The sequence below is a fragment of a genome, unplaced genomic scaffold, assembly GCF_019419815.1.
Source record: "Pyrus x bretschneideri cultivar Hongxiangsu unplaced genomic scaffold, Pyrus_bretschneideri_v1 Contig4, whole genome shotgun sequence".
In the NCBI taxonomy this organism is placed as follows: domain Eukaryota; kingdom Viridiplantae; phylum Streptophyta; class Magnoliopsida; order Rosales; family Rosaceae; genus Pyrus; species Pyrus x bretschneideri.
The window spans coordinates 12,549,490-12,575,535 of NW_025999723.1; the positions used below are offsets into that span (position 1 = coordinate 12,549,490).

Sequence of the window (26,046 nt, forward strand, 5' to 3'; positions counted from 1 at the left end):
GGTCTAGCAGTTGGGTCTAGGTAGAGGCAATGAAAAATCATGGAAAGGTCAATCTTGGGCATGTCTTATGCAGACAAACACATCAATTTTAGAGGGGTTACTCAATTTTGATCCAATCCTGGTTTTTCGTTCTGGTATGTCGAGATCAAGGCTAATGTACAGGCTGTCCTCACCAACCAAGATCTAGGTCAAATTATTTGTAGCTCGTCTGCTGATCCCTTGATTGTGATTGCTATACTCATTCATCCATGGAAGCACTGGAACTTTGCTCTCCCTTCAAGATCATATTCATGCTTTTGATGGCATAGCAGCACACTGTCGCTTGATCTTCTTTTATTTCCTTTACTCTGTCGGGAGCAGGGTAGTGGAGAACTGATGATAACTAGATGGAACAGTTTCATCTTGTTTAACCAGTTTCGACTAAGGATGGCTTGTGGGGAGTCGGGCAGTCCATAACATGAAAAGTCATGAAATGGTTATATGGCTCTGCCTAGGCTGCCAACTTTATCATTCCTAAGGATTAGACTGATGACCTGTTGAACATGTAGATGGTTGGTTCTCCCTTCGTAGATGCTACCAAGAATGCCCATCTTTCATGCATCCTTGAAAAGGATATTCACTCTTGATCCATTGTCCACCAAGACTCAGCTGACCAGTGGCATTAGGGCGTTATCGTGGGATGAGTAGACTTCTTTTGACAGAGAACATCAAGATGTTGGAGTTGATGGCCAGCGGTTTGCTTATTGAAGCCACCATTCTAGGCTTCTTGCAAGCTGCTTTTCTTTCTTTCTTTCTGGTGTTTCCCATATATTCTTGCTCGCCATATATGCAGTTCACTCTAGGGAATGTCACTGCCTCCAAATGTCGAGCAGGGACAAAGATCTTGAAGTCTTTTGGATTTTCTACGATGTGTTTTGGGAGTAGGACACCAGGTGATGCCTCAGGGCTTAGATCAATAATTTATGTTAGGCAATGCCTTTTTAAAGTGAGAGTCAGCTTCTTCAAGATCTTTTACATGCACCTTAATGTTGGCGAGCCTTGCAAGCTCTTTAATCAGCAAACTCTTTCAAATGTCTTCTAGACATATCTGCGTCACATCTTCCCAGATCTGATCCACGGCAGTGACTCCATTATAATCCTGGTCAATGTCATGCGTAGGGGCGACGAGATTGATGTGAGATGATTTAAGGAAGGCTTTCATAGGGGTAGGGTGATTTGGTCGGATACAGTTCAAGCTCCAATTTTTTTAATTTTTTTTATATTGTTTTTGTCTCTTTCCAGTTATGGTCGTACATTAGGCTTGTTAGAAAAATGAATTGAGCTTTAGCTTTTGTATATTAGGATGTTATTAGTACTCCAAAAAAGTTATTTTATATTCCAAACATGTAAGGGCTCGTTTAAAAGTACTTTTAAAATGACTTAAAGCGCTTTTGAAGAAAGTGATTTTGTAACTAATTCTTAGTAAAAATGCAAGTGAATTTTGGATAAAAAAAAAAAAAGTGTTTCACATAAGAAGTACATAACTGATGTTTTCTGTAAGAAGCATTTCAAGTGCCTTTTGAATTAAAAAATAATCTTATCAAAAACGCTTTCAGTCATTTTAAAAACACTTCTAAACATGTCATAAATAGAGCTGACCAGAATTTGAGCTTGAAATATTCATTTCAACCGAGTTTGAAAATAGTTTGAGGTTTACATGTTGCATATATTATCTGAGCCGAACTTAAGCTCCTTGCTTCTCGGCTAAGCTTATTTACACTCATACACAAGTGTTTTTGTTCATTAATCTCGCTAATACAATAAGGAGCGAAAAATAGAAAATAAAATTTTAACTATATCGATTTTCTAATTTCGGATGGCCTTTAACATTAGTTATGTGTTGGAAAATTAGTTTTATTATTATTCCTATTTTTATTGTTTTCTGTGGGCAAAGAATTATGATTCCTTAGCCATAAATTAGAGTTTGTTTTCCGTTTCTCTTATAAAAAAGAGTCTTGTATTCGTTATATTAGAAGAAAAAAACTTCCTCCTCGAGGATTAAGGAGGAAATCCTCCTGAAGAATTCAAGATACATTGTGGTAATTCACGCAACTTTATACTTATGAGCGGAACTGTTTATATTATAAAATACAATATAAAGATAATTTCTGCAAAAAATATTAAAAAAATGAAATTGTTTAATCATTGAACTGTATTGGTGTCAAAACTCGAATGTCCACGTAGGACTTCCATCGGTCATGGGCATTTCATAATTTCTCAAGGTTAGGCAATAAAATAAGTATAAATTGGGGACAGGATGTCACAGTGATTGTCTAGACCCACGAGATTTTCTGTGTTCGGGAAGTGTCGTCTCTCCTAATCTCCGAAAAATTCAGGTTCGTCGAATCTTAGACGGCGTGGTTCCACCTCAATACCGTTGTCACTCCCTGGGGAGGATTATGTGGACTTTGTGGTTTTCTCTAGCAACCACACCAATAACTTGACGGTCGTTCGTCAGGACTCTTCTCTGGTTGTCGATGTCTGCTTGCCTTGGGACAATGGGGGAGGTTATAGGATGTCCTTCAAGAGTTATGGCACTTCCATATTAATTATTATGAATTTGTATTAATTTTGCACTCAAAAAAATACTATCCATGAGGTTTTGAGGGTTTTAAAAATCTGAATGACAATATAACCATCGTCCTGAGCATAGAAGATGTAGTCACAAACGTTTCTATATTCTTTTCACATTTTTCACACTTTTACATTAATTAGTATGAACTTTTATTTATTTTGAACTCTCCTAAATACATGTTCATGAGGGTTTGTAGTGTTTTAAAAATCGAAACTATGTTGGATCCATCATCAAAGCATAGAGGGTGCGATCATGAGCATTTGCATATATTTTTTCATATTTTTCACTCTTGAAAATTAATTATTATAAATTTTTTAATGTGCTTTGGTATTTTTAAATTGGTTGGATATTTTTAGGTGCTTTGGAATTTTTTAATCTCACTTATGTGGGATTAAATAATATGGTTACTGTAATACGAATTTTTTTAGGAGTTCAAATTAAACTATCTATTTTCTTATCGAGTTGAAACTAGGGTTGGGCACGGGCCAGGCCGGGCCCAATTTTGGAGGAACCGAACCTACCCATTTTGAAATGTAACGGGGCGTGCTGAGCCAGGTACAAGGATTTTGAGTTTGGGAACCGAACCTAACCCGACCCGTTTCAAACGGGCCAGTTCGAGACGGGTCCAATGACCTTTTCTTTTTTTTTTTTCTTTTTTTTCTTTTTTTTTTTTTCCTTCACCTCTCTTTGAGATTTCTCAGTCCCCAATATGCAAAAAAAAAAAAAAGCCCACCTCATGGATCTCATGGCCCCTCCATATCCTACAAATTTCCCATTTCCCATTCGCTTAACGCTTCAGATCCCACCTCCCCATTTCCCCATTCTCAATTCCCCATTCGGCCACCTCTACTTTTGTTTTGATACAGAGCTCCAAAACCGATTTCTTAATCAACCAAAACCGATTTCCTAAATCGACTGCCTTTCCAAATGCAACAGGAATATACATAATCAATGGCGTCAGTTTCAAGAAGATAGTGTAAGGGTAAAAGTCCAAAATGTGACCTTAGTACCAAGCATGTCCTAGAGGGAGACAAGCTAACAATGAGAAACAAGGGGCTTCATTTTTCAAATCACAAACAAACTACCTGTGAAGGATCAATTTCAAATGCATGAGTTTCTTTTTCTTCAACCACAACTGCTAATTCTGCTTCATTTAGCAAATCACTGGGACCAATTCCAATTTCACCCATTGTTTTGCTAATGGTAAAATCATCAACAGCCCTTAAAACACACATTTTGCATAAAGAACTCCATCAACAGCTAATACAGTGACAACAGATGCAGCAACAGCAACCATACTTGCACCAACAGCTGAACCACCGATGATGAATCGGTGAATGTCTAGGGTGATGAAGGTAAATCGGTGACAGTTTGATCTGAATCAATTCACGTGCCAGTGATGTCAACGTTCGGTGATGTCAACGAGGAGAGATATGAGTGGGAAAAGATGAGTTGAGTGGGAAAGAAGGCTAGGTCACTCGGAGAAACAAATCCTATCCATTCATTCCTTTTTTAGAAATAGGCCGGTTGGGGCCCTGTGCTTTTACAGATTTGGATTCGCCCCGCCCCGTGAATATCCACCGCCCCGCCTTGCCCCATTTCTTCTTTAGAAAAATTGGACCCGACTTGTACCAACCCCGAACCGCAATTACCCACCCCTACCCGTGGTTCCTAGACCCGTTTGGCCACCTCTGGTTGAAACGAATTACCCGTGGGTAAATATGTTAAAAACCTGTTATTAACAAATTCTTAACGTGTAACCCGATAACAACATGATTAGCTAACATGTTGACCCAAAATTCATTATTTTCGTGTCATTTCGGGTCAGATCTTGTGTAAAAAATTACAAGGTCCTAGGTTTCATTGTCACTCTAACACACAAGAATTTTTGCATCTCTCAACATAACTTTAATGTGAAATCCAGTTAGGTTATCCATTCATAATTATCATCATCTTAGCCAATGATGTGTGACAATTATAGTAATGTTGTAAAATCGGCGGTAGGTGCAGTGGAATAAATAAACAAGATAAAAAATTTACGAGGCTCCTCTACAGTCAGTGTAACTGGAGTACGTCTTTGGGCCAGCAATAGTGCTTTCATTTTAATTTGGAATAATAGGAGTACAAAGATAACTCTATTTATTCTCTCATCTCTTCTTCCTCTCTTTTCTTTCTTTATCTTCCTTCTTATCTTTGTCGTGAGTCTTTCTACTTTGAAGTTGTGTAGGGTTTGTATTTATATAGAAAATAGGAGTCGTAGGAAGCAAGCTTCGATAGACAATGGAAGGGCAACTTGCCCATTATTTAATTATTTGAGTAAACATCCATTGTTCTACAACACTCTCCCTTGGATGGCCACAAGTCTTCGATTGACTCGTTAAAATCTTGATCTGTTTTTGGATGCTCCCCCTGATAAGTAGTACCATATCTGTTGTGCTTATTGACTTTCCACATGCTTGTTCTTAAATTGGGCTGGAGGGTCTTCTGCTAGACTTCCTCCAAAGGTCTTAATTTACTCCTTTTATCTGGAGCTAAATTTGATTCAAGGGTGGTGGACACTTGATCTTGAATCGGACTTATGATTACTTCAAGGGCCTTGGGACTTGTTCTTGAATGAAATGGGACCAGAGCAACTCCATGTGACAAGTGATCTTCGGCTCCGTCTTGGATGAATCAGCACATGTTTTGTTGTGCTTGTCTCCACATGCTTCAATGTATCATTTTCACTTGCCTTATCTATTCCCCTTGTAGAAATGGTATTTTCCCTAATTTTCCCTATGCAGGTGTGACATCTTCTCTTGCAGTATTTATCCTCTGATACAGGAGTGGAATGCAACTCTTGCATTTTAATGGTCCTTCATAACATCATTTCTCAGCGACTCATCATGTTTGGCAGCTTCAGTGTAAATAATCAACATCATATCAACAGTTGAAAATGAGTACTCGAGAGCAATGCAAGGTAAGCAACCAGGCAAAGGTTTCAGACAATCAGTTCCAGATCGAAAGCTTGATTCCAAGTGGCAACTAATTGCTCTCTTTCTCCTTGTCTTGCAGGTGAGAGCAACAACAAAGAAAAAGGACAAAGGAAAGCATGATATGAGATACCCTTGTTTTCGACCCTGATGATATGAGATACTCTTGTTATGGTGTGACTTGTTTAAAGAGGTATTCTCAGAGAGGAAGAAAACTGAGTATTTCGAGATGCTTTGTTGAAGATGCATTCTCAGAGATGAGGAAGAATTAGGTATTCTTGCAGGTCTGCCTTGTTATGGAGAACGGAGGTTGATATATATAGAGATTTCCCAATAGCAAATAATGGTGTTGTGTCTTTACTCTTGTCAACAACTATGGTGTAATTAGAACAGTAAGATTTACGTGTTTTCAACTTTGACAAAGTTACACGTAATGTTCGAAAAGCTGAGATTGCATCTGAAAAATGCCAATGAAATTTATTCAGGAACATCTGGCTTTTGAAATTTGGAGAGCAAAGTCTCTTCAATTTTTTTAACAAGTGGCTTTGTTGCCTCTTCTTTTATAAAGACATTAATTGTGTTCAAAATGCACACTTTGAAGATTGTCTGCCTGTGAAAATTGTCTCTATTGTATTTCTGAGTTTTCACTCTACTCAAACTTTTTCTTTCATCAATTTCTAAAAATGGCTTGCCCATCTAACGTTTACTTAGATTTGAGTCTTAGGAGTGATACAGACGAGCTGCGTCAGGATAATATATAGAGTTTGTCTTTCTTATCTTCTAACGGTCCTCTTATGGTTGGTGAGTCCATGATGAAGAATAACATAACCAGTTACAGTGGTAGCTAGAAATCTTCTTACTCCCAAGGATAACATAATCCTTTAAAAATAGTTTGATGAGTCGGACATTGAAGACTTTTTAGTTCTCAGTGTTCAATGTGCGGGCTCTGTATCCAATATGGGCCAACGCCTACTTGCTCAAACTCACCAAATTGAATCATTGATGGGTGAGGTGGCAAGTCTTAAACAAGAGATCAGAGGGCTAAAGCACGAGAATAGAGAACTGCACGTGCTTGCAAATAATTACTCAAAGAGCATGAAAAGAAAGCTCGACCAGCTACTAGAATCCGAAACTCAGATTCAAAGTGATCACCAAAGGTTCGTTGCTAGATTCTGAAGGCAACTTATGCCTTCCCCTTCCGTTGTTTTGCCAAGTATTGGGGTGCCACATGATCAATCTCTAGTGCCTCCCCCTTCTGGGGTACTGCTGAGTAATAAGGCTTCACATGAGCAACCTTTATGAAGGCTCCATCCTATTTGTTTGTTTTAACTCATGTGTATGCACATATCTGTAATTTCTTAGAGATATTAATAGATAAGCTTTATTTCATTCAATGTATTATGCTAAATATAATAAAGCATATACTTCACTAAGATGTGGTACTTCTGGACCAAATATCAATTTATCTTTACCCTTATGAAGATAAATGATTTTTCTTAGTGTCTAAATATTAATTAACCACTTGAGTATTCAACTCATGATCTTCAATCCATATGGTTCTTTAATATCATAAACATCATGGATAAGATTCGCGTTGGTAAATTGTTCGATCTGCAGCTCGAGAAAATATTTCTCTCAACACTTTACAATCTTTCTAGACTCTTCGGGAGTTTCAATTTAATATCATCAACTCTTGCAAGAGATTTTAGTATGTTGCAACAATATCAAAATGATAGTACTCACTAAGGCAATTTATACCATCCATTGGTATTGAGTACATATTTTATGCTTTACCCTTCGGGTGCTTTCTTCAAGTAATCTGAATCCTTCAGGGACTTTCTACACTTCATGACACATTTTCTTTGGAATATATACGAAGCAATTTGCTCCCATGTATACTTGAGGGATTTACTTATGGAGATATGATGTGGGCGACTCACAACCCTTCTATTCATATGAACTCATTTACAAGAGTATAATTTCAGGTTTCAATTAGTAACCTTGTGTCATATCATATGAGTGTATTTCACTGTATTACAAATGCTCATATGTAACCTCCTCGGTTTAACATCTTTTGGCTATTTGTATCATATTCAAATATATATAGGTCCATTTCTCCACGTTCTTACAAAATTGTAATGGAATTACCTTTTTCCATTTTTGGCCAATAATTTTTTTTGACGGAAAAGAACGGGACTCAATATCAACATAGCTCACTAATGAATTTAGTAGCTACTTATAAAAACCAAAACTATCATTGGTTATCATCAATTCGTGATCCTATATTCTCAAGTGCATGTGCATGCATAAAAACTTTTCATTTCTTTGGATATCCATTGCCTCTTCAAGGGCATTACATTATCTCTTCCAGGATAGTCATAATTTAGAGAATGCGGATCATAACCTTTTCTTGAGCGTTATAGAGCTTGGATTTTAATCTCCACTTCTAGGAGTTGAGTCATTAGAACCTATACGTCTATCATGCTTCATGCATGAAACATCAAAATTCTCATGTCCACGGATTGTCCTTTTTGGGACTTGTATCCATGCATCAACTGTTATACTTCCGGCATGCAACAGTTATGCTTCGAGAATGCAATAGTTTAGTAGTGTCATATTCTTCTTCTTTCAAATGACTAAACCTTTTGAGTCTGAAGGTCTGCCACGCTTCAGGTGTGCAACAGATAAATCATTTACTGCCCCACTATATTGTCCAACAAGAACATTAATTCTTGTGGGCACATTTGCAGTAAGTGTATGTGATTTCATCACTTTCGTTACATCATTCAATTATTCTTACTTCATTTTCATATTGATTGATTCGTGAATCAAAATAAAAAAAATTCTCTTCGTTCTTCTGGAACGGTCTTTTCTGATCATTCTTCTGCAATGAAATTTTCTCATCGTTCTTCTGGAACGATGTTATTTTCTCCACCTAACAACGGAAAAATTATCTTATCAAAATGACAATCCGTAAACCACGCGGTAAACATATCCTCAGTCAAGGGTTCCAAATATTGAATGATAGATGGTGTTCAACATCAATGCCCAATCTGCGATGATGCCTCATTTCAGTAAGTTGTGGCAGTGCAATAAGCACAAAAATAACAAAGCCAAAAACCCGTAGATGTGTAATGTTTGGTTAGTGCCCAAACACGAGTTGTATTGAAACATATTGATGGTTGCCAACATGTCTCAACCGAATTAATATTGCATCATGTAAAATAACATGTCCTCATGTAGAAACTGGCAATTTCGTTTTCATGAGCAGAACGCAGTGTGAACATGGAAATTTCTTGAAATAAGAACACGTGTGCAAAAATAATATTTGTGTTTAATGATTTTGGGGTTACGATCTCTCTCAAATTTGATCCTCTGATTTGATCTCCGTAAGCTGTAGATTTGTTGATCCAAGGGCCGTGGAGGCTTGATCTTGGATAAATAGTTGGAAATTTCTTCAAGGGCCTTCGAGCTTTGATCTTGAAGGTCGATGGAAGTTTCTTCAAGGGCCTTCGGGGCTTGATCTTGAAGAACGGTGATGAACGGATCTTTAAGGGCTTTTGGGCTTGATCTTGAAGAACGGTTAGTTTTCTTTAAGGGCAGTTGGGGCTTGATCTTGAATGAACAGTTGGTTTTCTTTAAGGACTTTTGGGCTTAATCTTGAAGAATAGATATGTGGATTTTTTTGTTAATCCAAGGGCCATTGGGGCTTGATCTTGGATGAATAGTTGTTGAACAAATCTTCAAGGGTCTTCGAGGCTTAATCTTGAAGAACAGTTGTTTATTGATCCAAGGGTCGTCAGGCTTGATCTTGGATGAATGGATCTTCAAGGGCCTTCGGGGCTTGATCTTGGATGAACAATTGCCTCAAGGATTTGACGAAAAATGAATAGTGCTTTCTCCATTCTTCGGGATTCTTGGGAATTTAGGGGTTGGATGCTTGAGAGCTTTAGAGTTTCAAAGCTTCAAGGATTTTGGATATGTGGGGAGTATTCTCTTCCATTTTGGGAGTAGAGAAATGTATTTGTGAATTGGTTGATTTTAGTACGCTTGATATCTTGATGGAGAAGCCTATTTATAGGCTTTGAGAATGAATCACCACCACAAATTTTCTTGGTGAAGTAAGTGGATGATGTAGGTGAAGTGAGTGGAGGTTGTACGTGAAGTAAGTGGATGTTGTAGGTGAAGTAAGTGAATGATATAGGTGAAATGAGTGGATGTTGTAATTTTAATGCATTGGTCAGCATTTATTTTACCGAAATTTCGATATCTACAAATGCCACCACTTCAAGGCGCATCGTATACATGCAATTGTCACTTGTAGGAGATGCATTTTGAAGTCTCTTGATGTAAATGTTGATCCAAGGGCCGTCAAGGCTTGATCTTGAATTGGGCTGGAAATGTCTTCAAGGGCCGTCGAGGCTTGATCTTGACTTTTGTTTGAAATTTCTTCAAGGGCCATCAGGCCATCAAGGCTTGATCTTGAATGAAATTGGACCACAAGAAGTTTCATGTGGTAGATGATCTGGTATTGGTAGTGGATGAATTGGCACATATTTTGTTACGCTTGTTAACTTTCCGCAGCTTTGATCTTGAACTGGGTTGGAGGATTTTCTAGTTTTCTCCAATTGTTGACTTTCCACAGACTTATTCTTAAACTGGGCAGGGGGTTTCTTCTGCTAGAGTTGCACCAAATATATGAATTTACTCCTTTTATTTGGAGCTGAACTTGAGTCAAGGGTGGTGGACAGTTGATCTTGAATTGAACTTGTGATTTCTTTAAGGGTCGTCGAGGCTTGTTCTTGAATGAAATTGGACCACAAGGAGTTTCACTGTTTTGGACACATGGCAGGCAAGCATGAGGTGGAAGTGATGGCCTGTTTCTTTATTCAATATTTCCAGTTCATATTGAAAAAGGTTAGGAGATGAATCGGCACATGTTTTGTTGTGCTTGTCTCCACATGCTACAATGTATCATTTTCACTTACCTCATTTGTTTTCTAGGCAGATGTGGTATCTTCTACTGCCTTGTCTATTTCCCCAGCAGAGCAATGCTAAGTAAGCAATCAGGGAAGGGTTCCAGGCAGTCGGTTCCTGACTGGAAGTTTGACTTCAAGTTCCGAATGATTGCTCTCTTTCTCTTTATCCTGCAGGTAAGAACAAGGACAAAGAAAAAGACAGGGAAAAAACATGATATGAGATACTCTTGCTTTCGAAGAAGTGGTGGTGATTTGACAGCGTTGCACAGCGAGGCTTTGCTCTTCGGCGATGGTGCTAGTGAAAGGTTGTTGAAGCTTTTCGAGCTTTTTGATTAGAGCAACGATGCCGAGCTTGGTTTTGACTTAAACTCCTTCATTTGGATTATTCCATTCTGCAGGGAACGGCGTCGTGCTATAGTGATCTGTTCCAGCTCATCATTGATCCTTATGCTTCAATCTTTTGCCATATTTATTCATGATGTAGGAGTTGAATGCAACCTTTGCATTTAAATGGTGCTTCAGAACATTACTTCTCAGTGACGATGAGTACTCAAGAGCAATGCAAGGTAAGTAACCAGGCAAAGGTTCCAGGCAATCAGTTCCAGGTTAGAAGTTTGATTTCAGGTTCCGATTGATTACTCAATTTCCCCCTTGTCTTGTAGGTAAGAGCAAAGGCAAAGGAAAAGACAGGGAAAAAGCATGATATGAGATACTTTTGCTTTCAAACCTGATGATATGTGATACTTTTGCTTTGGTGTCATTTATTTGCAAGGGTATTCCCGGAGAGGAAGATAACTGAGCATTTCGAGAAGCTCTACTGGGAATGCACTCTCAGAGGTGAAGAAGAGTTAGGCATTTTTTTTTTTTTTTGCAGGTCTGCCTTGCCATGAAAGACGAAGGTCAACATATATAGGAATTTCCCAACAGCCAGTAGTGGCACTATTCCTTTACTCTTGTCGGCAACCGTTGAGTAATTGAAATAGTAAGATTCACGCGTTTTCAACTTTGTCAGAAATCTTTGACAAAGTTGCCCGTGATTTCTGCAAAGCTGGGGTTGCGTGTGAAAGTGATGACAAATCCGGAAAAGCCCGGCTTTTGAAATTCAGAGAGTGATGACTCTTCGATCCTTGAACAAGCGGCCCGGTTTTTGAGGTTTAGAGGTTGATACTTCTTTGATTTCTGAGCAAACACCTCTTTGATTTCTGAGCAAACGTCTCTTCGATTTCTAAACAAATGCCTCTTCGATTTCTGAGCAAGCGCCTCTTCGATTTTTGAATGAATAGCCCTATTCCCCCTTCTTTTTTTATAAAGGCAACAATTGTGTTTCAAAAGCAAGCTTGAGAGTTGCTGTCTGTAGAAGCTACCCTCTTTGTATTTCTGAGATTTTGATTTACCTAACTTCTTCTTCCTTCTTCATTTCTGCAAATGGTTTGCGCATCTGATCGTCGTCTTGATTTGAATGTTGTGGAAGATGCCGACATGCATTCTCAAGACAACATATGGCACCCATCCTCCTCTTACAGTTGGGGACTCTGTGATGAAGAACGACATAACCACTACGGTGGTTGCTAGAAATCTTCTCACCCCTAAAGATAACAGGATCCTTTCCAAGTGGTCTGATGAGCTGGCTGTTCAAGACTATTTTGCTTTCAGTGTTCAGTGTGCGAGCTCTGTATCGAACATGGGTCAACGTCTTCTTGCTCGAACTCGTCAAGTTGAGTCACTTATGGTTAAGGTGGCGAGTCTTAAGCAAAAGATTAAAGGGCTTACGCATGAAAACAAAGACTTGCACATACTTGCCAATAATTACTCAACGAGCATGAAAAGAAAGCTTGACCAGCTTCAGAATCCGAAAGTTGGATTCAGAGTGACCATCAGATGTTTGTGGCTTTACTCCAGAGGCACCTATTGCCTTCGACCTGTAGAGTTTTACCAAGTGTTGAGGCTCCAAAAAATCAACCTCCGGCGTCTCTTCTTCCCGACGTTCCGCAGAGTGATGAGGCTCCACCTGATCAATGAAGACTCTTTTCTTTTTTTCTTTTTTTTTTAACTCATGTACATGTACATCCACATTTCTGTAATTTTCCAAAGAAGTCAATAAATGAGCTTTTATTTTCCCCAAAAGGCACTTACCCTTTTTTTTATTTGTTATTATCATTATTATTATTATTATTATTATTATTATTATTATTCTAGATGCTCTCTGCATTCCTGGATTTCCTTACTGTTTTGATGGATTACCCCTGTTCACAATTGGTGGTAGCTTTTTGCGAATTTGCAATTAGTGACAGAGTGAGCAGGATGTGGGTGCAACTGTGCTCTTTTCCTTGTGCTTGTTGCAGTGCGTCATTTTTTTTTTTACCGCGCGGCACTGTGTAAAATACTGCAACGAGATTTCGCTGTGTAGTGCCTTTTGGTAACGATTTTCCCTTGGTGGTGACGTTGTTGTGCACATTGACCTTACTGCTTGCTATGGGCTTTTTGCCGCTGCTGCTCGGAGCTTGTTCCAATGCGTCACTTTTCCCGTGTAGGGTTGTGCAAAAGACTGCAGCGAGTTTATGCTGTGTAGTGCCTTTTGGTCACAACTTTCCTCGGTGGTGACATTGCCTTGCACATTGACCTTGCTGTTGCTTACTGCACCGCCGTCGCTGTACTTGTTTGCCTTAGTTGAGGAGGGATCAAGTCATGACGTAGTTCAAATGAGTGATGGTTTTGATGATGATTTTTCCGTACACAGTTTATGCTCTTGTGGGCCATGAGCGTTTGTTGTCGCCTTTTACGCTCATGCGGACAAGGAGCTTTTGGTGCCGTTTGTAGTTTCAGCTCATGCAAATAAGGAGCGTTTGTTGTCGCCTTTTAGGCTCGTGCGAACGAGGAGCTTTAGTTGTTGTTGTGGATTTGTCAAGCAATCTGGGAGAGGCATTCCTTGCAATCTTCATAGGAATGAGCCTTGACCGAGTAGTTGAAGAAGTCTTCTGGGAAAAGGTCGCACATTGTGATGGGGATGGACGATCTTTATGTCAAAATTTCATTATTTCCAACACTTTCACATTGTTCTAGAGGTTGACAAGAGCTGCTTTACCCCCTTTTCGACTGATAAACTTGTGGACAAGATGGTTGCTGCTTGTCCAATTTCTTCGAAGCGATCTTGGAGAGGCGTTCCTCACAATCTTAATAGCAATGAGCCTTGACCGAGTAATTGAATAAGTCTTCAAGGAAGAAGAGATCGCGCATGAACTATCTTTGTGTTGAAATTTTCTTATCTTCAACATTTTCACATTGCTTTAGAGGTTGGCGAAAGCTGTTTTGCCTCCTTTCTGATTGGTACACTTGTGGAGAAGATGTATGCTTCTCGTGTAGTTTCTACGGAGTGACATGAGTCCATCCTTCAATTTCACTTGACTTGGAGCATGCCCCCAACCGTCGAGGTGAAGACTTTGAGTCGAAAGAGCCAAAAATGACGTCTTTCTTAGGGATTTCATCTTCAGTGTCGTCCTTTTGGTTTTGTTAGCATGAAGATTTGCCAGTGTAGATAATGATGCACCTCCTTACCTTCAGTGGTCCTTTTGTGTCGACCTCCAAGTTGCTTGGCGCTTCATCCTTGAAGGAATCGAGCTTTGAACGTCATCTTTTCCTGCTAGACCGTCGAGCTTTTCTTCCTTTGGCGTTGTCTTCTTCTTTCTAGAAGGCTTCTTGGTTTCTTCAAGTTTTTCCAAAGTTGATCATTGCGAAGGAGAGCTAGCCTTGCTGCTTTGTTTCTTAGGTTTTGACAACCTTCCAAAAACAGAGCTTTGGGGTGTTGGCGTGTTAAGCCGTTTGAACGCAGAAGCTCGGTCTTGCCCACCAATGCGATCAAGTGCCGAAATTCTGGGTTTTGAATGATTTAGCCAATCGAAGACTGACACTCGAATGGGATGTTTATGCTCCTCTTGGTTTTGTTCAATGCTCACGCTGATGTGTTGAGCGCTAGCGTTCTTCGCTTTGCTTGAAATCTTCACGGGTGCATTTGGTGTGAAGCCAAGTCTAGCTTTGTTGTTGTCAACTCCGTAATCATGCTCCTTCAACTTCTTTTGAGTCTCGTTGAGGTCACGATCTTTGTCGTTGACGGTGTTTGAAACCTTCTTTCCAAGATTTGAAAAGGAAGCAAAGTCATGCCTAGCCTTTAACATGAGTTCGTAGGTGTTTGGGTTGAAGCCTTCTTCGGTCCTCTTAGTTGGAAGAGAGCTTGGTTTCACTTTGACACCATGTTGCGCCTCTAGACGGTTGATGAGTCTGGCGATTTGCAAGTTTTTCTCCTCCGCAGTCTTTATCAGCTTTGCAATTGTTTCCTTCATCTGAACCAGCTGTTTTTCAATGGAGGAAGCATCGATGGTCGTGACTTGTTCTTTGTTGAAGTCATGGAGTGTGCTTGAATATCTTGAACGGAGACAGAGATGAGAGGTAGAGATTATCCCACCGGGCGTGCTAAATTTGTGAACACGGAAATTTCTTAAAATAAGAACACGTGTACAAAAATAATATTTGTGTTTAATGATTTTAGGGTTACGATCTCCCTCAAATTTGATTGTCTAATTCGATCTCCGTAAAATGTAGATCTGTTGATCCAAGGGTCGTCGAGGCTTAATCTTGGATGAACAGTTGGAAGTTTCTTCAAGGGCCTTCGAGGCTTTGATCTTAAAGGTTGATGGAAGTTTCTTCAAGGGCCATTGGGTTTGATCTTGAAGGTTGATGAATGAGCGGATCTTCAAGGGCTTTTGGGCTTAATCTTGAAGAACGGTTGGTTTTCTTCAAGGGTCGTCGGGGCTTGATCTTGAATGAACAGTTGGTTTTCTTCAAGGGCTTTTGGGCTTGATCTTGAAGAATAGATGTGTGGATTTGTTTGTTGATCCAAGGGTCGTCAGGGCTTGATCTTAGATGAACAGTTATTAAACGGATCTTCAAGGGCTTTCAAGGCTTAATCTTTAAGAACAGTTGTTTGTTGATCCAAGGGTCGTCGGGGCTTGATCTTGGATGAACAGATCTTCAAGGGCCTTCGAGGCTTGATCTTGGATGAATGATTGCCTCAAGGATTTGACGAAGAACAAATAGTGCTTTCTCCATTCTTCGGGATTCTTAGGAATTTGGGGGTTGGATGCTTAAGAGCTTTAGAGTTTCAAAGCTTCAAGGATTTTGAATGTGTGGGGAGTATTCTCTTCCATTTTGGTTCCATTTTGGGAGTAGAGAAATGTATTTGTGAATTGGTTGATTTTAGGATGCGTGAGACCCTGATGGATTAGCATATTTATAGGCTTTGAGAATGAATCACCACCACAAATTTTCTTGGTGAAGTCAGTGGATGAAATAGGTGAAGTGAGTGGAGGTTGTAGGTGAAGTAAGTGGATGATGTAGGTGAAATGAGTGGAGGTTTTAGGTGAAGTAAGTGAATGATATAGATGAAATGAGTGGAGGTTGTAATTTTAATGCATTGGTCAACATTTATTTTACCGAAATTTCGATGTATACACGCGGGTAATCAATTTCATCTGCTTAATAAATGCTTCTGCTAAACCATTTTTAGTATGGACATAAGGAACTTCTGGTCCTTATTTAATAGTCTGTGGACTAAGATTCTTATGGCTTTTATTACAATTAAGTTGAGGCTGCTGCACTTCAAACTTATGCTACTCATCAAGAAACTTCATGTCCTGATCTTAAGGATCAAGGGACTTCATGCCCGATCTTTTTGTATAATGGAACTTCGGGTCTAATCATTTTATATGATGACGTTCAAGAAACTGCAAATTCTGATCTGACCAAGGAATTTCAGATCCTATATATACTCATCATAACAAAAGAAGTACAATAAATAAATTAAAGCAATAGGTGGTAATTTCAGCCATAGTAAATAAATTGCACATAAGTAAATAAAGTTTGTGACAAGAACTTTAATTCAGCATCATTCACATAAATCCAAACTTAAAGCAGTAAGTAGTAAAACCGTCCAAGATAAATAAATTCTTTAAAATAAATAGAACTTGTGAAATGATTTTAAGCCAACATCATTCACAGAAATAAAATGTATCATACCCTTTTTTTTCAATTTTATGTCGGAACCCTTTCAAACCTTTTCTTCCTTTTTATTTATTATTTCCGTGGTGCATCAAGCTGATGCACCATGTTCCCTCTTCTTCTTTTTTTTTTTTTTTTTTTATTATTTATTTTCTTTGTTATATTTTCAAAAGTCCCATTGCTTTTGCCTTATCCTCCAGCTCCTTCACATAATACTTCTTCCTTTGCTTAGAAAGCTGAGTACTTTCTCTGTTTCTCATCAGTCTAGCCTTCCTTGTTCAGTGGTGTCCTCAAAGGACATATCAGCCGCAAAAGGAGCAACAGCAGCTACACCGCCCAACCTGCTCATGCTCAGAACCTTCACTTGGAGCTTGGTTCATTGCTGCCCCTGCACCTCCGTAGTTCTGTGCTTACAACTGACCTCCCTGAGGGTGGTGAAAATTTGGAGAGTAAGAATTAGTAGCTCCATGCAGTGATGCATCGAAGCCATTGAACAGAAGAAGCCCCATGGCCTCCCACTTGATTGGGGATTTGAAAAAGGAGCCGTCGTAGGTGGCGGAGGAAGTTGTGTTTTCCACTGACACGAGCTTCTCATGCTGATAACGCGTTGTAAAATCGACAGTAGGTGCAGTGGAATAAATAAACAAGGCACAAAATTTACGAGGTTTTTCTACGTTCAGTGTGACTGAATTACGTCCTCAGACCAGCAATTGTGCTTTCATTATAATTTAGAATAATAGAAGTACAAAAATAATTCTCTCTATTCTCTCTATTCTCTCCTCTCTTCTCTTCTCTTTCTTTCTCCTCCTTCATATCTTTGTTGTGAGTCTATCTACTTTGGTGTTGTGTGGGGTTTGTATTTATATAGAAAAAAGAAGTCGTAGGAAGCAAGCGCAGAGAGTAGAAGAGCAACTTGTCCATTATTTAATTATTTAAGTAAACATCCAGTGTTGTACAACAAGCAAATATTTAGTAAAGGGTTAGACGATGGGAGTGAATTAATAAAATCTCCAGACTGACGTTACATTACGATCCCCACTTTCCACGTATTACTTAGCTACGTATGCGAATATTCCACGTCGGCTCAATTATGCGCCGATAAAATTTAAACAAAAATAAACACAATAAATAAATAATGTGCAATCGTGACGGGCTGATTGCTTGGCTGGTTCCTATTTTTGGTGTCAATTCTCAAAAATACCCATACTCCTTCCCCTAATTATCGTTTCGCCCTTCTAAATCCACTGGATATCCAACTTGAATGGAGGGGTATTTGGATATGTTTGTCCTCTTCCCTTCCTCTCACGAAGATGATATTCCACGTGTCAGCCTGCCAACCCATCTTCCTTCGACTACAACGCCCACCCAATTTTTCCCGCTTGTTTAAATAATAAAAAAAAGTAAAAAAAAATCAGAAAAAAAAATGTTTGTATGAGAAAAAAGCGTCTGGTTATCCTCTCAATCGTCAGGGAGAGAGTGAAAACGACCGAGAAGCAGCGAGGCACACAGAGAGAGCCCCAAAACGGCGTCGCATGGAATCGTCTCTCGCAGTCACTGCCTCTAAGCCATCTGGTCGTTCGACTCTCTGAATTCCGAAATGGAGTGAGAGTTTCGTTGAACCTGCAACTGTTGATTCACTGAGATTATAGCTTGCTTTTGGTTGGGGATACATTCAATGGCGATCGGCGGTTTGATATCGAACCGGAATTTCGGTTCTTTTGTCGGTTCAGGTTAGTAGCTTCATTACCTTGTTCTAAATTATTATTTTTAAAATTTTCCAGTATTATTAATTTTGGTTGCATTTTGTGAATTCTTGCTTGTTTGTAGTGGAATTATTGCATGCATGTGGTTAAATTTGATTGCTGTATTTTTTTAATTTTCCAATTTTATGAGTTTAACAGTTTAATCTAGTTGCATGTTGCTTTTTCTGCTTTACATTTTCTGTGGATAATTTGGATATGTTGATAGATTTTTAATAGAAAATGGTTGAATTTACTGCTTAATTGTCCTATGAATGTAATAATTTAACTGAAATCTGCTATTAAATTCAACAATTCAATACAATCCGCGGGAATTTTCGGTGCATGTAAACTTTTTCCTAATAAACTTAGATGGGTTTCTTGTTTTTAAACAGACATGTATGTATGTATGTATGTATGTATAAATATATGTACTGAGAAAATTTGGGACTACTTCTATCTTTCTGAGTTCATCAAGGACTTACTAAATTTGGCTTAAAAATAATTTAGACAATTTTTATACCAGGCTAGAAGTAGATAATGGGACAATTTCGGATTGCTTATACTGTCAACATTTTGATGCTTCGGAGGCGATTACATTGTTACTTTATGACTCTTTGATATTGGCAGGGAAGGCATGTCAAACGAACCACGCCATTGTGCATCACAAGGGAAAGCGTCTGTATTATCAGGGGAAAACAATTTACCCAACTTTACGTACTTCGAGGGCTAGTGGTTCTATATCTGGATACTCGTACAGCCCTTATCCGCGTGCAATTGGCTCTTCAGATACAAACATTCTGAAGGCAACATGTAGGGTGCGTGATGAAGGCGAAAACCCTCATCTCATCTTTCTGCAATCTGCTATAAGGTCTCAGAACATCATTACTAAACAAATACTTATAGGAAATCGTAAAAGGTATCTTTCTTCAAATCACTTTTTTAGAAGTTGTTTACAATCAAGAAAGTTGGATAAGCTTGATTACAGGAAATATCATAAGTATAAACATGCTAAGGTTAACAGGACCTATGCTTATTACAAGTCAGAGGATAATGACATAACAGAATCAGAGGTAGACTCGCTCACATCAATAGAGGGGTCAAGTGAAGCTGTTTTGGCAGGTGGAAATGTGCGTAAATTATCTTCTTGGTGGGAGATTCCTAGGCGCTGGGTGATTGTACTCCTTTGTTTTACAGCATTCCTATTGTGCAACATGGATCGTGTGAGTATTTTTCCGTTTTTCATCATAGGGCATATATGTTGATTGAAAGGTTCAAGATATATATACACAATGATACATACATACATACATACATATATATATATATATATATATATATATTTATATATAGCCTCTTTCCTCACAACAGATACTCTTGTATAATTAGTGTAAAGGTGTCTTACGCTACCAAGCCAATTTCTTTCGAAATTAAATTATTTTCCTATGTGGCAGTAACCTTGATGTTACATCATCATTAAACATAAGCATTGCAAAACTCAAAAATCTGTTTTTAAGGTGTTGGTTTTTTAATGTGATACATCTCAATCAGCTAACAATGTTAAAATTTTATATTGTAGGTAAACATGAGCATTGCAATACTTCCCATGTCACATGAATTCAACTGGAATAATGCCACAGTCGGCTTGATTCAGTCCTCTTTTTTCTGGGGTTACCTACTTACTCAGGTTTGACTTAGTATACTAACATGTGTGCATTACTCAAAGATAAATTACACCTTAATTCTCAATCTCCTCTGAGAACATTAGCGGGCATCTAATCATGATTGTATTCTTAAATGGTTTAGGGATACTGTTTTATTACGAATAGTTGGCTCTGCATATATTTTGTGTTCAAGATACATATATGAACATGCATATATCTCTATTTCCCATCCAGATGTGCTTAGATTTCTACTCAGTTCTCCTGTATGATCGTATTCACTATGATTGCTCTTGTAAATAGATTCTTGGAGGCATTTTGGCAGATAAAATTGGTGGAAAGCGTGTATTGGGTTTTGGAGTGATCTGGTGGTCAGTAGCGACAATTTTGACGCCTATTGCAGCAAAAATCAGTCTTCCATTTTTGCTTATCATGCGTGCTTTCATGGGGATTGGTGAGGTCCGTCTTTTCTAGTGCTTTGCTTCGGATCTCTAGTCCTTTCCGACTTCAACTCTGCATTGTAATATTAATTGAAAGTTTTACCTTTTCGTTTAGGAATTGGCTTGGAATGTATTATTCAGTTAAGAAACAAGACAGGAGTAAAATAAATAACCTAAAACGATTACCACTTAAAACTTGAAAACTTGTATTTGTGTGACAGGTTAATTTCAACGCCAATTGTATCATTTCACTTTGGTAGTTTAGCACGCAGAACTTTTCCTTCAGTTTTTATGTATAATTATTTAAATTTTCTCATTTGAGTTATTGTATCTCAGCTTCCTTCTTGAAATAGGATTTTTTTTCTCTTGGTAATTCAAGCAAGGGTTTTCATTGCTGAACAAATTTTCCTTTTTCCTTGTTTGTTCACAGGGTGTCGCTATGCCTGCTATGAATAACATACTCTCTAAATGGATTCCAGTGTCTGAGAGAAGCAGAGCACTTTCACTAGTATATACTGGCATGTACCTTGGTTCTGTCATTGGGTTGGCTGTCTCTCCGATTCTAATCCAGAAGTTTAAATGGCCGTCTGTGTTTTACTCGTTTGGCTCTCTTGGATGTATCTGGTTAGCATTATGGCTGAATAAAGTAAGATCTTGCTTCCTTGAACATTTGAGATACTTGAATTACCTTGTCTACTCTTGATTAGGATAGACTATATTGAGCATAGATAAATAAATGTTATCATATCTCCAGGCTGTTAATATGTTCTTGTTTGAGCTGTGCAATATCCAGTAATTTTTCCCCTTTCATTTCCGGGATTGTGTGAATTAACTGCTACCAAGTACTGAGTCTAAATTTTAAAAGTAAAAGTGTACAGAATTATTATCACTTGTCTTTTGAAATATAAAATCATATACACTAATTGTTTCTCATGCCCATTTGTCGTACGTAACTGGTGATCTTCTCCTGACACCATGAAAATGTATGAATGAACTGCCATGAACGGCAGTTCAGATGTTGTTCCATTAAAGTTAACTCTAGAACATCTTCTTTATTGTTGTATCACTAGGCATATAGCACACCAAAAGAAGATCCGGAGCTTACCACAGAGGAAAAAGAGCTTATCATGGGTGGAAACATATCTAAGGAACCTGTTAAGGTCATTCCTTGGAAGCTAATATTATCAAAACCACCTGTTTGGGCTCTTATAGTCTGCCACTTTTGCCACAATTGGGGAACATTTATTCTATTGACATGGATGCCAACATACTACAATCAGGTACGGAATTGATTCCTCCAAAATTGAGCATACAGGCACTCATATGTATAGGAGAAGATATGCAATCTTTAGATGTAGAAACTAAAAGTAATGTCTCACGCAAAACCTAATCGCATGCAAAATCCACAATTTTGACCCAAAACAGAAGCAGATTTGATGTTAATCCTATCAATAAATTGTTGAGTCACTAAAATCTTTTTACATTGTCTTGCATCTTCAGGTTTTGAAATTCAACCTCACTGAATCCGGGCTCCTCTGTGTCTTGCCATGGTTGACAATGGCTATTTTTGCAAATATAGGAGGCTGGATTGCAGATACACTTGTCAGCAAAGGGTTTTCTGTAACGACAGTTCGTAAGGTAAGGACTAAAATAATTCTTGAATTATTAAATGTGTGGTCAGGTGCCGACTTTCCTGTTTTGCGTTTCTTAAGATTTCTACAAATCCGTTTTCTGTTGACAGATCATGCAATCAATTGGGTTTCTGGGACCAGCCTTTTTCCTTACGCTGCTGAGCCGTGTCAAGACACCCGCAATGGCAGTGCTATGCATGGCATGCAGTCAGGTAAAAACTAGTTGTTATCAATTCAACCGAGCTTGAATGTGTTGTTTGGTAAGTATTAGTCCTACGATTATCTGTTCACACGTTCTTTCTTATTGACAGGGATCTGATGCATTTTCACAATCGGGTCTCTACTCCAACCACCAAGACATTGGACCTCGCTATGCTGTGAGTTGCTATCTTACGAAGTTATAAACCTATGGCTACTTGACGACATTTTTCCACTTCGGAGTTTTGTGGGGAGCAATATTTCATTATCAATTTTTAGTCTATTAATTTAACAAGGTTATTTGTGCTTTGAATCCCTTACCGAAGAACTAAACAAGTAATCAAATTGTCTGAATCCTGTGCAATCAAACTTATAAATACAATTACAGGGAGTATTGCTGGGACTCTCAAACACAGCAGGAGTTCTTGCTGGTGTCTTTGGTACAGCTGCAACCGGCTACATACTCCAACGAGGTACAGTCAAATGCTTTACTTAATTCAACCTCTCCTGAATTCGCTTTTTGCGCTCAAGTTCCGGTTTCCAGTTTAGTATTGACTTGTTGTGCTTCGATTCTGCAGGTTCTTGGGATGATGTATTCAAGGTCTCTGTTGTATTGTACATCATGGGCACATTAATCTGGAACTTATTTTCTACCGGAGAGAAAATTATTGACTAGAGAAACGCAAGAAGAGAAGGAACGGAATTATGACAAGATGGAAGAAACGCAAACACATGAAGGGAAATCTGGCTAAGCGAAGTAGCTTTTAAATTGGTTTTGTAACAACATATGAGCCTTTTGCTTTGCCCATACAATGCTAATTGTTTCGTATAGCTGTTAATTTCTTTCCTAATAATAGTTCACAGATTAATCAGAAGAAGAAGAAGCATATGTATTCTATTTCAAGTTGATGGAATATAAGAACCAGCTACATCTGTCTTTCTGACTACCAACATTATCGCTCGCTCAAGTGGTTAGAATCACAAGAGTTTACATCAACGGTTGATTCATTATGTATAATAAAGTTGCAATAATATCAAATCATTGATCATATACAATTTTTCTTAACAAAGCAATATACTCTAAGCTTTCAAACTTAAGTGCAAGAGAGCGAAACGAGATGTCTTGCAAATGAATAGTAATAAATGTTGATAAAAGTAATTTATGAAATCTGAACAAACAAGAACGTAAAGAATATTAAATGTAAATAAAAATTTGCAAAGCTTTTTGCTTACAAGGGAAAGCTAGATGCTCTCTCTCATGATTGGACCCGTGCCTTCTTGTGCTGTTGTTGTGGCCCAACAATATAATTGCAAACACTTAATTGAAACCACAATGGGCTTTGCTTACCAAATTCCCATTATACCCCTGAGTCCTCTCCCATTTCCCATGGGTTCCACCACCCCAAAAATTGAACACCCTCTTAGGCCACCCCAACCACAGCTCCACCGCCACCGACGCCGTTACATTTAACGGCCACACTCTTGCTCTTCCCCTTGCAATTGTCCCTCCATTGCCACCTCCTTTTCAATGCTTGACACAATTGCCTCCAGCTCCCTTTTGTGCACATTCACCATGAGTCCATACTTCATGAACAACGTCAACGACATCTTTTGCTCCACCTTGTGGCCCGGCACCACCGTGAGACGGTGGCGGAGCAAAACCGACGCGGTTACCGACTTCATTTGCAAGTAAGCCAAGTCCTTCCCTAGACATATTCTTGGACCCGCGTTGAATGCTACAAATTTATTTGAGTCATGCATTATGAACTTACCATCGGGAGATAGCCACCTCTCCGGACGAAACTCCAGGCAATCGTCTCCCCACGTCGATTTCATCCGCCCCGTTGCGTATATGGAATATGTCACCGACGATCCGGCAGGCACGAATGTGCCGTCGGGCAAAACGTCGTCGTACACCACATGCTTTGAGTCCTCCGGTACGGAAGGGTACAACCTTAGGCTCTCGGACAATGCTGCCTTAAGGTATATCAATCGGTCAATTTCCTCAAATTCTAACGGCTCGTCCAACCAACTCGCCACGACATTGCCACGTGTCTCAATCAGAACAGTGCAAATTTCACGGAGGATTTTCTCTTCAATTACTGGGTTAAGAGTGATCAACCAAAAGAACCAGCTCAACGCGGCAGATGACGTGTCGCGTCCAGCTAGGATGAAATTGAGCGCCACGTGTTGGAGAAAAGTGTCCGAGTAGTTCTCTTTTTTCTTCATGAACCGTGACAACAAATCATCGTGTGGGTTCCCATCTTTCTGCTGACTCAGCAACTCGAGCTTACGGGATGCAATCACGTCGGATAAATACTCCTCAATATGCACAAGGCTTCGGCTCAATGTGACTTCCATTCCAAGCCCAAGCCATTTTTTCACCTTCCACAACACCTCGGGCAGAATAAACCGCTGCAGCGAGGCTTCGGTGGCTCGGTCGAAGGCTGTGGCAAAGCCGTTGTCGGGAAGACCCGGGGCGCACGTCTGCGGGTCCTTTCCAAACGCCAAGCCGCATATGTTATCGAAAGTAAGCCGAAGTAACAAGTCTTGGAGATCAACCGGCTCGGCTTGAAGCTCAGCCGACTTGAGAATTGGGCAGAACCTGAGCTTGATGGCTCGGCTGACCCACCGAGCCATGGCCTGGCGCAGCGTCCGGGTCGTGAATTCCAGTGCGGCCGTCTTCCTCTGAAACAGCCACGTGTCGCCATCCGAGTTGAAGATGCCCTCGCCCAACAGCTCGTGAAACACGGATTGCCAGGTGGGACCCTTGGGATAGTTGTCGAACCGGGTCTTGAGTATGTGCTCCAGATTATTCGGGTCGCATGTGACGGTCACGAGGCCTTGCTTTTTGGCGAGGAAGGGGATGGCGCAGATGCAGGTTTGGTACGTGCCGCCGCAGGCGCGTAGGTTGTCACAGATCCAGTCGTGCAACCGGTCCGAGTTTTCGATGAGACCCGGGAGACTACCCAGTAACGGCCAGACACGTGGACCCTTTAGCGACCGTGAGATGAAGGTGAACCAAAGGAGGTAAGCCGTGATCGCCGTCAAAACCAGCAATGCCGTCCCAATCTCCATATTCTACTTGTCCGCCACGTAATGGTAAACCAAACCCAAAAACTCAAAAAACGGCGATGCAAAACCCGCACTCAATCACTGAACCAGAACCAGAACCTGTTTTCCTCCAAAATATTTTCCCGAGAAAATGTTGTTTTCCGGGAAAGTTGCTTTATTGGTGTGAGTTATTGTGAAGAAGTGGAAGAAGCTACTGCAAAACGTACCTTAGAGAAAAACCCAGGTAGGGAGTTTCATGAATGTTTGAGAGATTTGATTGAGAAAAGGAAGGGACTTTGAAACTTGACCGATCTAAACAAAAAATGGGTAGAGAAGAATAATAATATTGATGATTGATGAAGATTATAAGGTGGCGGTTTGGTGTTGGAGTAAGGAAGAAGCAGGAGAGGAAGCAGAAGATATGGAAGTGGAGGTGTGTGATGTGTGGTAGTACAAAATGGAGTATTATAGAGAGATTTATAGGTGAGCAATTTATTGAGGCCAGACTGGTCCTTGACATTGCTCTTTCTCTCTCTCACTGTATTTTTCTCTCACTAAAAATTAAGCTGCACAGCACAGCACAGCACAGCACAGGCGCCATAAATTTCTTCAGAAGTCGTTGAACTTTTTAAAGCTCTCTCGCTCAAAACCTTTCTTCTCTCTCTAGAAAACCAGTGCTCTAGCAAATTACGATGCCATTCTCTCTCTCT

General features: G+C 39.5%; 2 protein-coding genes across 3 annotated transcripts; one reads left to right on the forward strand and one right to left on the reverse strand.

Annotated features, from left to right (window-relative positions):
• Window positions 1-18,015: 18,015 nt before the first annotated feature.
• LOC125468837 (ascorbate transporter, chloroplastic-like) lies at window positions 18,016-23,229 on the forward strand. Of its 2 annotated transcripts, XM_048565316.1 has the most exons (12): window positions 18,016-18,343; window positions 18,983-19,271; window positions 19,377-19,575; window positions 19,932-20,039; window positions 20,317-20,472; window positions 20,884-21,099; window positions 21,524-21,733; window positions 21,954-22,091; window positions 22,195-22,296; window positions 22,396-22,461; window positions 22,671-22,755; window positions 22,861-23,229. In XM_048565316.1, the coding sequence occupies exons 1-12, from the start codon at window positions 18,289-18,291 to the stop codon at window positions 22,956-22,958; spliced, it is 1,722 nt and encodes a 573-aa protein (XP_048421273.1). In that variant the 5' UTR covers window positions 18,016-18,288; the 3' UTR covers window positions 22,959-23,229. The 2 variants fall into 2 exon arrangements, with proteins under 2 accessions (XP_048421273.1, XP_048421272.1); XM_048565315.1 differs by having other exon boundaries at window positions 18,983-19,575.
• A 183-nt stretch (window positions 23,230-23,412) lies between these two features.
• Window positions 23,413-26,046, reverse strand: LOC125468838 (cytochrome P450 86A8-like). The gene has a single exon (XM_048565317.1). It carries the CDS (start codon window positions 25,358-25,360, stop codon window positions 23,750-23,752), a length of 1,611 nt encoding a protein of 536 aa, XP_048421274.1. The 5' UTR covers window positions 25,361-26,046; the 3' UTR covers window positions 23,413-23,749.

Coding starts and splice junctions, on each gene's coding strand:
- LOC125468838 (XM_048565317.1), bottom strand. CDS start 25,360: ATGGAGATTGGGACGGCATTGCTGGTTTTGACGGCGATCACGGCTTAC.
- LOC125468837 (XM_048565315.1), top strand. CDS start 18,289: ATGGCGATCGGCGGTTTGATATCGAACCGGAATTTCGGTTCTTTTGTC. Junction 20,473..20,883: donor CTTTCATGGGGATTGGTGAG/GTCCGTCTTTTC, acceptor GTTTGTTCACAG/GGTGTCGCTATGCCTGCTAT. Junction 22,462..22,670: donor ACATTGGACCTCGCTATGCT/GTGAGTTGCTAT, acceptor ATACAATTACAG/GGAGTATTGCTGGGACTCTC.